This window comes from Schistocerca piceifrons, chromosome 2 (assembly GCF_021461385.2).
Source record: "Schistocerca piceifrons isolate TAMUIC-IGC-003096 chromosome 2, iqSchPice1.1, whole genome shotgun sequence".
Classification (NCBI taxonomy): Eukaryota; Metazoa; Arthropoda; class Insecta; order Orthoptera; family Acrididae; genus Schistocerca; species Schistocerca piceifrons.
In genome coordinates this window covers 229,584,349-229,596,216 of record NC_060139.1, presented here as the reverse complement: position 1 = coordinate 229,596,216, position 11,868 = coordinate 229,584,349, and the positions used below count along the sequence as shown (strand labels likewise).

Below are 11,868 nucleotides of genomic sequence, written 5' to 3'. Positions count from 1 at the left end.
CCGACCGTAAACCTTCCGTCACATGCTTAGGGAAATGTTGTCTTCTGGATGTAGTAAAAAGGCTAGGGAGTCCATCGTAGGCGACGCGCGTTGGCATGGCCCGGTCAGCGTGAGAAATACGCAAGGGTTACTATCGCACAGGCGGCGACGGCTAAACAAGCTAGCCCTCACATCCCGTCTTGCAGCACTCAACGTCGGCACCATGACTGCACGGTACAATGAGCTATCTAAAGCCCTTGAAACCCGACGCATAGACATTTATGCAGTTCAAGAAACACGGTGGAGCGGAAGCTAATCGTACGATATTAGAGGCGGTTACAAGCTGATGAATAAAGGCACACACAGAATAGCTAGTGGCGTTGGCATTATACTATCATCCAAGTTTGACGGTAATATCTCTGAAGTGCAAAGATATGATGATCGCATGATGAAGACTGTGTACATCACTGATGGCAGAAAAATCCACTTTTTCAGTGCCTACGATCCACAAACTGGCCAAGCAACTTCCATCAAACAGCCTTTTGGAGGATGCTTGATGCAAAAACTGCTGAAGTGCCCCCAGAAGATTCCATCATCATCGTTGATGATCTGAATGGGAACGTAGAATGCAGAAAGGAAGAACATACCGCTCACATTGGGCATGGATTCGGAGAAAAGAATGACGACCGTGTGAGTATTCTCGAGTTCTCAGAACCTGATAACCTGGCAATTGCGAACAAATGGTTCAAAAAGCGTGACTCATATCTGATGACGTATTACAGCGGCACTAATGCCACGCAGATCGACTACATCCTCGTGAGACGCCGTGATCTCAAAAATGTGCTTGATGCAACTATGAAACAGTTTCGAAACAATACAGTCCATTCGTGTGCAAGCTAAGAATCAAATTGCCAACAAAGAAGCACGAAGGTCGCACAGGACCTGTGAGAATCAAATGGTGGAAATTCAAGGATAAGGAAGCAGACATCATAGCCCGAATTACTTTGCCACCAGTTACAACAGTTGAGGAAAGCTGGGAGCAACTGAAAGTGTCTGCTCACGGAGCTGCACGTACAATTCTTGGGACAACAAAACCAGGACGTCGGAGGATCGATAGAGATACGTGCCTTTGGAATGACACCGTCACAGACACGGTACACACAAGGAAACAATTGTATCATGAGTTTCTTGCCGATAAAACACCTGAGCGATGGAATGCGTACAGAACAGTCCGAAGAGATGCAAAACAGGTTATAGCAGCAACCAGACCATCAGAGAGGAATTCCAAACTGCATCAGGATCCCCTGCAAATACTATGACAGTTAGGCGGGAGGTGAGAAAACTTGGATTTCATGATCGCGCGGCTGCTCATAAGCCACACATCACGCTGGTAAATGCCAAACGACGCATCGCTTAGTGTAAGAAGCGTAAACATTGGACGATTGAACAGTTGAAAAACGTTGTGTGGAGTGGCGAATCACAATGTGACAATCCGATGGCACGGTGTGGGTATGGCGAATGCCCGGCGAACGTCATCTGCCAGTGTGTGTAGTGCCAACAGTAAAATTCGGATGCGGTGGTGCTACGGTGTGGTCGTGTATTTCATGGAGGGGGCTTGCAACCCTTCCTGTTTTGCAGAGCTTTATCACAGTAGAGGCCTACATTGATGTTTTAAGCACCTTCTTGTTTCCACTGTTGAAGAGCAATTGGGGGTTGGCGATTGCTTCTTTCAACACGATTAGCACCTGTTCATAATGCACGGCCTGAGGCAGAGTTGTTACACGACAATAACGTCCCTGTAATGAACTGACTTGTACATAGTCCTGACCTCAATCCTACAGAACACCCTTGGGATATTTTGGAACTCCGACGTTGTGCCAGGCCTCACCGACCAACATCGATACCTCTCCTCAGTGCAGCACTCCATGAAGAATGGGCTGCCATTCTCCGAGAAACCTTCCAACATCTGACTGAACGTATGCCTGCGAGAGTGGAAGCTGTCATCTAGGCGAAGGGTGGGTCAACACCATACTGAATTCCAACATTACCGATGAAGGGCACCACGAACATGTAAGTCATTTCCAGCCAGGTGCTCGGATACTTTTGATCTCGTAGCATATTTCTGTATTCCATGCTAGGCGGTGCTTGAGAAGGAGTGAAGAGTGACGCCACTGGATAGTGGATCATTGGAAATGAATAATGTTGAGCGACAAGTCACAATCCGATGGAAGACTGTGAGTTTCGTGAATGCCTTGGAGAACGTTATCGGCAGTCATGTGTAGTGCCAACGCTGAAGTACGGAGCAAGTGGTTTTACGGTAAGGGGCTGCTTGGGCGTAGCTAGTTTTGGGTCCTAATTACTGTGCTTAAGAAAAGTGTAAATTTGGAAGAATATGACCACTTTGTGTACTGTATATAATAAAGAACCAGTTAGAAGAAAATGACTGTATCAGCATGACAATGTACTATGTCACAAAGTAGCACCTACGGCAATGAATTTTGGACGTTAACATCTCTGAAATGTACTGGTCTGCCCAGAGTCCCTACCGGAATCCAATGAAATAACCTTGTGATTAATTAAAATGTCAGCTTTGCTCCCAGATCCCGGTCGAACACACCTTCTCTGGGCGGTTCTAGGCGCTTCAGTCTGGAACCGCGCGACCGCTACGGTCGCAGGTTCGAATTCTGCCTTGGGCATGGATGTGTGTGATGTCCGCTACGGTCGCAGGTTCGAATCCTGCCTTGGGCATGGATGTGTGTGAGGTCCTTAGGTTAGTTAGGTTTCAGTAGTTCTAAGTTCTAGGGGACTGATGACCTCAGCTGTTAAGTCCCATAGTGCACAGAGCCACTTTTTGAACACCTTTCTGGTTTCGACTCTTGAGGAAGAACAAGCTGCCGTCACTCCACAGACATTCAGATCAGAAAGAGTATATTGTGCGTAATGCAGAGAATTCTTCTTCTGGAAGAATGTGTAAATTACAAACATAATGGCCCTGTGTCAAATCAATTAATGAATGGCCTGCAGCATCAGTGGTATTCCATCTGAAAGTCCGTCATTGTTATTCAGTAGTACCACTTTTAACTTTTTTTTAGTCATGTGGTCTGTATCCTCTCCTGTGCCAAAGTCTTCATCTCAAAGTAGCATTTGCAACCTACGTCCTCAATTATTTGCTGGATATATTCCAATCTCTGTCTCCCTCTGTAGTTTTTGCCCTCTACAGCTTCCTCAGGTACCATGGAAGTCATTTCCTGATGTCTTAACAGATGTCCTGTTATTCTGTCAGTGTTTTCCACATATACGTTTTCTCTCCGATTCGGCGCAGAACCTCCACATTCCTTACCTTATCAGTCCACCTAATTTTCAGAATTCATCTGTAGCGCCACATCTCAAATGCTTCGGTTCTGTTCTGTTCCAGTTTTTCCACAGTTCATATTTCACTGCCGTACAATACTGTGCTCCAAACGTACATTCTCAGAAATTTCTTCCTCAAATTAACACCTATGTTTGATACTACTAGACTTCTGTTGGCCAAGAGTGCCTTTTTGCCAGTGCTAGTCCGTTTTTGATGTCCTCCTTGCTCCGTCCGTCATTGGTTATTTTGCTGCCTAGGCAGTAGAATTCCTTAACTTCATCTACTTCGTGACTATCAGCCCTGATGTTAAGTTTCTCGCTGTTCTAATTTCTGCTACTTCTTATTATTTTCGTCTTTCTTCGATTTATCTCAATCTATATTCTGCATTCATTAGACTGTTCATTCCAGAATTATGTAATTCTTCTTCACTTTCACTCATTTTTCTGAGAATTTCGAACATCTTGAACCATTTTTCCAGGTCGACAAATACTATGAACGTGTCTTGATTTTTCTTTAGTCTTGCTTCCATTATGAACCGCAACGTGAGAACTGCGTGTTCGAAGAGGTTTTAACCTGAATGTCGCTGTGGAGCAGGAGACGATAATGATTTCCATGGAATACCTGATTTTCATTTCACTATACTTAGTAAACGAACAGAATTGCAGTGAATGACGTATGAGTTGGATAGTTGTCTGCTGATAACTTGGTCTACCGATGTGAGCAGCAGATGGGCACGAAAGCCGCGGACAGGTTCGTGCTCGTATGCCATGGCAGTTTCCTCGGCGCTGCTCCATTATGCACGAGGCACCGAGCGGACGGTGCGCAGAAATCACGCGCCCCGTTCGTCCTCCGACGGCGGACTTGCCGCATTAATCATTTCGGTCGCGTTCAGAACTGGTACGTCGCGTGTGCTGCTGCTCACACTGGACTGATATTCTGTTCACAATGGAATCCAGAACACAGCGCAGATGCCCTCCTGCGTCTGCAGGTTCACTAGCGATGGTCAGACGCTCGTTGGCGGACTTTACAGACGCAGGCACAACACTGATTGTAAAGGTTCCCTCGTGTTGCATACAACATCCATCCGTTTCGTCATATACATTTCACGAATCGTGTATTCACAAATCTGTCACAGTTGCAGAAATATGTCTCACGAGTAGTTTCGAAACAAGTGGATCATTCTGAAGCCCGACCTACCGAGGCTGCATTAAAGGCTCAATAATGTTCGTGTCTGAGAAGGTCTGTGACCAACGGAAGTGTTTAAACTCAAAAGAGCCACTCTGTATCAACTCTGAATGTGTGAGATGTTGCATTGTCCTGCTAGGATTTCCCAAGTCCGTCGGAAGGTAAAATGGACAAGAATGGATGCAGATAATCAGAGAGGTTTTTTGCGTACGTGTCACCTGTCAGAATCGTATCTAGACGCATCAGGGGTCGCATATCACTCCAACTGCACACGCCCCACACCGTTACAGAGCCTCCACCAGCTTGAACTGTCCACTGCTCACATGCAGGGCCCATGGATTCATGAGGTTGTCTCCATACCCGTGCACGTCCATCTGCTCGATACACGGCTGTGGCTATGCCATGTCTCTGCAGTATCCTTTCTTCCAGGAGTGCTATTTCTGCAAGGTTGGCAGGAGAGCTTCTGTGAAGTTTGGAAGGTTAGAGAGGAGGTAATGGCGGAATTAAAGCTGTGAAAACGGGCCGTGAGACGTGTTTGGGTAGTTCAGTTGGTAGAGCACTTGCTCGCGAAAGGCAAAGGTCCCGAGTTCGAGTCTCGGTCCGGCACACAGTTTTAATCTGCCAGGAAGTTTCATATCAGAGCACACTTCGCTGTAGAGTGAAATTTTCATCCTTTTCACATTGTATCGAGCAGATGGACGTGCACGGGTACGGAGACAACCTCATGAATCCATGGACCCTGCATGTGAGCAGTGGACAGTTCAAGCTGGTGGAGGCTCTGTAACGGTGTGGGGCGTGTGCAGTTGGAGTGATATGCGACCTCTGATGCGTCTAGATGCGATTCTGACAGGTGACACGTATGTAAGCAACCTCTCTGATTATTTGCATCCATTCTTGTCCATTTTAGCTTCCAACGGACATGGGAAATCCCAGCAGGACAATGCAACATCTCACACATTCAGAGTTGGTACAGAGTGGCTCTTTTGAGTTTAAACACTCCCGTTGGTCACCCAACTTCTCAGACGTGAAAATTATTGAGCTTATCTGGGTTGCCTTACAACATGCTTTTCAGAAGAGATCTCCACCCCCTCTTACTCCAGGAAACTTCTGTTTGGTGAGATTAGTGGCACATTGCCCTCAATGTAGAAAAATGTAAATTAACTCATGCTGTAGCTGCGGTAGCAGAGAAAACGCGAAAGATGTTCCTCAATCTGTTTTTGTTGGAAAAACCAACAAACAAGAACGTTACGACGTCGACAAAGTATCGAAACAAAACACAGTTCTATGCAAGATCCTACTTCGGATCATATAACAGAAGACGAACGAAATAAAATGTTTCTTCACATGTGTCTCGCTCAAGAAAATCCTCCAAAGAAAAGACGTAAATAAAAATAATGGGGAGTGGTCGGCATAGCATTACCACAAAACTTTCCGGGGAGACGAGATCACCGTTACAGGACACTGTTGAGTCACAGACCGAAGTTAAGATCCACTTATGATCCGGGACTGCTAACAGACGAGGCGCGTGGATGTTGCGGCCGAGATGGCAGATCCCTACATGGCTGGGCAGCGTGTAGAATTGCCTCCTGGCCAGTGGCCGCCGGCTTATAAGGTCCGTCGGTGGATGGACCTTTTCGGATTATTTTCGATCACGTGAGTAGCGTAGGTAAATAGTCCGCTTGTGGATCGTGACCTCTGGCACTGCTCTCGATCCACGGTACTTGGGTAGCGGGCCCTGGCGGCCATAGGCTGAGAAGGGAGGCTGTGTTTTCGTCTCCGGCAGTGGCCTGCTTTGGATTCACTTGCTGTGATGAAAGCATGCGGCAGCCGTGTTCTGCCATTCGGGATGCCGATTTTGCAGGCGGACGGGAGGACGGTGTTACTCAGTTGATTAAGAAAAACAATAGCGTGATATTTCCATATAGCACTGGAAGTGTGCTGCTTGACGCAGTGAGTCGATTAAATATGTAGGCGTACTGTTGCAGAGTTATTTTTAATAGACTGAAGTGCCAAAGAAACTGGTAAAGGAATGCCTATTCAGATACAGCGAATTGTAAATAGGCAGAATACGGCGCTGCGGTCGGCAATGCCTATATAAGACAACATGTGTCTGGCGCAGTTGTTATGTCGGCTACTGCTGCTATAATGGCAGGTTATCAAGATTTAAGTGAGTTTGAATGTGGTGTTATACACGGCGCACGAGACATGGGAGACAGCATCTCCGAGGTAGCGAGTAAGGAAGTGGGTATTTTCCTGCACGACAATTTCACGAGTGTACTGCGAATATCAGGAATCCAGTAAAACATCAAATCGCCGACATCGCTGCTGACGGAAAAAACATCCTGCAAGAACGAGAACAATGACAACTGAAGAGAATCGTTCAACGTCACAGAAGTGCAACCCTTTCTCAAATTGTCGCAGATTTCAATGCTGGGTCATCAACAAATGTCAGCGTGCCAACCATTCAACGAAACATCATCGATACGGGTTTTCGGAGTCGAAGGCCCACTCGTGTACCCTTGATGACTGCACGACACAAAGCCTTACGCCTGGGGCCCGTCAACAACGACACTAGACTGTTGATGGCTAGAAATATGTTGCCTGGTCGGACGAGTATCGTTTCAAATTGTATCGACCAGATGGGCGCGTACGGGTATGAAGACAACCTCATGAATCCATGTAGCCTGCATGTCAGCAGGGGACTGTTCAACCTGGTAGAGGCTCTGTAATGGTGTGGGGAGTGTGCAATTGGAGTGATGTGGCACCCTTGATACGTCTAGATACGACTCTGTCAGGTAAAATGTACGTAAGCATCCTGTCTGCTCACCTGGATCCATTCATGTCTATCGTGCATTCCGACAGATTTGGGCTATTACAGTATGACAATGCGACACCAAGCACATGCAGAATTGCAGCAGAGTGGCTGCAGGAACACTCATTTCATTTTAAACACTTCTGCTGGCCACCAAACTCCGCAGACATGAACACATACACCCTATCTGGTATGCCTTGCAACATGCTGTTCCTAAGAGATCTCCACTCCCTCGTACTCTTACGGATTTATGGACAGCCCTGCAGGTTTCATGGTGTCAGTTCCCTCCAGCATTACTTCAGACATTAATCGAGTCAATGTCACGTCGTGCTGCAACACTTCTGCGTATTCGCGGGGTGTATCAGTTTTTATGGCAGGTTCTTGTGGTAATAAGGAAGGCGACCGGTCGACTTCGGTTTACTGGGAGAATTTTAGGAAAGTGTAGCTCATCTACAATGGAGAATGCGTACAGAACACAAGTGTGATTCATTCTTGAGAACAGTTGGAGTGTTCGCGATTCCCACCAGGTCAGATTGAAGGAAGATTTGTTATCAATGGGTCCGATTAACACGGAGATGCTTTGTGAACTAAAATCGGTATGTTTAGAGGAGGACGTTGTTTTCGCGAAATACTGCTGAGAAAATTTAGGGAGCTGGCATTTCAAGCTGACTGTAGAAAGATTCTACTGCCGCCAACATACACTAAGATAAGACAGGATTGCGGCCATATCTGCAACAAGAAATGGTAATACAAAATGAAATGTAAAGAACCTATTTAATGTTTCATTATCAACAGCAAACCCTCCGCATACTCATTGAACTAATTAGTTTTCATACAGAGGAGAAGGGATAGAATGATAGGACATCTGTTAAAACATCAGGGAAAGACTTCCATGGTACTAGAGGGAACAGTAGACGGCAAAAACTGTAGAGGAAGACAGAGATTGGGCGCCTAAAAAAAAGGAAATAAAAAAGAATAAAAAAGGGGAGTCGTCTAGGTAGTCGTTGTTCCCTCATTGTATTTACGATTGGAGCAGTAAAGGAAATCACTTGTAGTGCTACAAGGTAGGTTCGGAATGCGCTATACGGTCACCTGCGGAAAATGTATGCCAATGTAGATATTGATTCAGACCTAATGCTTTGGAAATCAAACAAAACAAGTGCAAATGTACTGCGAACTTATCACATACTCGTGACAAGAGGAAATATCTACCTTACAAGTGACAAAGGCGAGTGTGTACGAGACGTAGTGATTTATTAGAATATTGTTTACTGCGGATCCTAACAATCAGCAACACTGCCATGTGAATTAAACCGTTGGCCATTGTTTCAATAACACGCAGTACCAGCTGTCAGTGCCTGTTTAGCAGGTAAAAAGCCTGTAAAGAGGTGACGTGTACGGGTATGTGGAGCGAGATATTCATTGGATAGCGAGAAGGAAACTTGCTGGCAATTTATCGACGAAACGCCAATAAAGCTCATCTTTCACCTGTTGAGGTGCCGTCCAATATGTTGCTGCTAACATGTACGGTTCGTTCGAGAGGCAATAACAGGGGAGAGAGGTGACATCGTCATTGCAGAAACTACAATGGCTCGGTCGACATTTCTGGTCTGGTTGGAATACGCTTTTCCGAAGGTACGACATGGTGAGGCTACATTATAATACCAAACTAGTAGTTCAGCGAGAATAATATGTTTAAAACTGCGATTTTCGAGAAATGAAACTCGATTTTTCCTTAAAATTAGTAAGCAAGTGTCTGCTTTAGAGCAATATAATGAAATTTTCTCGTCATCTGACATCTGCCTATACAGAATTATCAGAATGTATGAAATGAGTGGAAACGAAACAATAAACTAATGACAATTGGGTAATGGTTGTAGCTGATGTAGTGTGGTCAGTTTTGCTAATGTCTGTAATGTCGTGAATGGAATGGATGCTACGATTAAATGGGCTGATGAATTACATGGACTAGACAAAGTTTTGATTACAACTTAGAAAATATTGAGCAACGACCCTGAAACTTGGTGGCAGAGGTATTTCTTCTTTTGCCGGCCGCGGTGGCCGAGCGATTCTAGGCGCTTCAGTCCAGAACCGCGCGACTGCTACGGTCGCAGGTTCGAATCCTTCCTCGGGCATGGATATATGTGATGTCCTTAGGTTAGTTAAGTAATGATAAGTTCTAGGGGACTGATGACCTCAGATGTTAAGTCCCATAGTGCTTAGAGCCATTTGAACCATTTTGAACTTCTTCTTTTCATATTCATCATTCAATGCGACATTTATTCAAAAAATCCGAGACCTTGGTTGTTGAAGACTGTATGCTGGCTGGTCAGGAAATGTGACATCTTGCACATCACCCCGTCGTCATTCTGGAAATGCTTGCCACCCAGTTGTCGCCGGCGACCATGTGCTAACGTGCTACAGTACACTGCAAATATTACACTAAAAATTACGCCGTTTCACTTCGAATGCGATTCGAATACCGCATTAAAATTACGTTTCTCTTCGATTGCACGCTGATACGCAAACAAAATGGATGAAAGCATGTTTTGTAGAGCTGTCTCCGTAATGACAAGAAGCTAGTGACGAGTGCTGAAATGATTTCAGCCACACTGTTATCCCGTCAGAGAAGGGGCACGTCTCCAATAAAATTATTTCAATGAAAACAGTCTTGATTGCATGTGAATTATTTAACTCATTTTGCGACCGGTTTCTATCTCTTATAGGATCATCATCAGACCATATTTACTGCTTGCTGACTGTAGGAGACTGTGCCATAGAGCAAGCCGCTCGGGAGAGACATGAAGAACACTGCAGCAGTGTTATTAATGAGTAAATGTAGTCTGTTTATGAGATCGAAACCGGCCACCGGATGAAATTATTAAATTGTACGTGATCAAGACCTTCTGATCTCTAACAACGAGGCCAATGGAAAGTCAGATATAGAAGGCCAATAGAAAAGTGCTAGTTTTCACATGAGTGCAACTTTATATTGCTAATGTTCTCTCTGACGCTTTGAAGGTTCATCATTAACACGTCACCCTCCGTAGGCTTTCTCATAATTAAATGTCAATTACACTTAGGCAGTAAAAGGCTTCAGGATATCTTAACATAAATAATATTGTTGTTAAATGCTTATCTTCACTCTGGCCACGCACTCAGAGACGTTGAATTACGAAAAACCGAACGAAGTAGGTTCGCATCCTGTTGTATGCTAACACATTTCCCTCCTTCGCCTTTATAACAGAATCTGGGTTCAGTAATAACGTTTGTCTCTTCCCCTGTCGCAAATATGAGTTCGTTTTGTCAGATTACGAGTGTGTTGTGAATCATATGACGTGAATTTCGATTATGTTTCTAGGCAGAAGTACTGAAAAGAATATGATAACCAAAGTTAATGGGTTCAGCTCCGAAGTTATAGACAAATTTTCCAGCAGAAAACAGCGACGTATGGACTTCATTTTGTGTCACTGAGCGAGTATTACTTTTTATTTTAAAACTTTTTTTTTAATTTGTTTGCTGTTTATTTTTTTAATGCTGAAGCAGATTGGTAAAATTTTGTATGAGCTTCCACTATCGCCACCCAATGGTTTCTTTATCTGTGACAAAAAGAAGAAGTCACTGGGTGACACGTAAGGAGAATTTGGGGCTGATGAGACAGCAGGAAAAATTTGGTAACCCAAAGAATAATATTATGTGACCGAGTTCTGTGCAGTGTCAGGTGGGCCATTGTCACGGAGAAGGAACACGAACTCGGACATCTTCTCGCAACACTTTGTCTTGAGAGCCTCTTGTGAAGTCGTCAGGAGTTTTCCGCAAGATGATCTGTGACGGCTGGCCCCTTACGAGCTTGATCTGTTCCAGTGATCATTCGCATCGAGTTACCCTCAGATGTACTTGAATAATTATAACTGAAAACGACAGCTGTATTGTAATCCAACGTCGTTTATTCAATACATGCTACCCGTTTCGACGCCAAAAAGTGCCATCGTCAGGCCCCAAGCATAATCTACCGTCAACATACGAACCACAATGACAGAAACTAATGGAGACTTGAGATGAAAACAGTAAAGTTTATTAAGCGTGTTACATCATCATGCACAACAAACAAAGTCGAGTGCAGTGGGGCCAAAATCAATTGGATTCCGTAACTTCCAGTAACAAGACCACCAGATAGACAGACCACTGTCCAGCTCCTGGTTTCACATTCTCCCTTGTCTTCGTCGGTAACAACAAACACAAAAATACACTGTACAGGCCGTCATCACAGTCGTTCACACTAAAGAGATACAACCCTGACGCTTCGTAACAGATCGGAAGAGATCGACGCCAACCCAACTGCACTAACAATAAGACTCAGACGCACCCGTAATATTCTCTTTAGGGTAAAGAGGAGGCTAAGAAAAATTCGTAACTCACTGAACTCTTAAACGTACAAAACATCGTAATTAAAAAATTTGGTAATTTCGGTAGTTTAGGTAATTAGTGCTGCATTTTATAGTTCGTAACTAGTGCTATACAGGGTGTTTTGCGAAAGAGC

General features: G+C 44.7%; 1 protein-coding gene across 1 annotated transcript; it reads left to right on the top strand.

Annotated features, from left to right (window-relative positions):
- The first annotated feature begins 528 nt into the window (after positions 1 to 528).
- On the top strand, positions 529 to 879 carry LOC124775273. The gene has a single exon (XM_047250111.1). The coding sequence runs from the start codon at positions 529 to 531 to the stop codon at positions 877 to 879; it is 351 nt and encodes a 116-aa protein (XP_047106067.1).
- Positions 880 to 11,868: the final 10,989 nt, after the last annotated feature.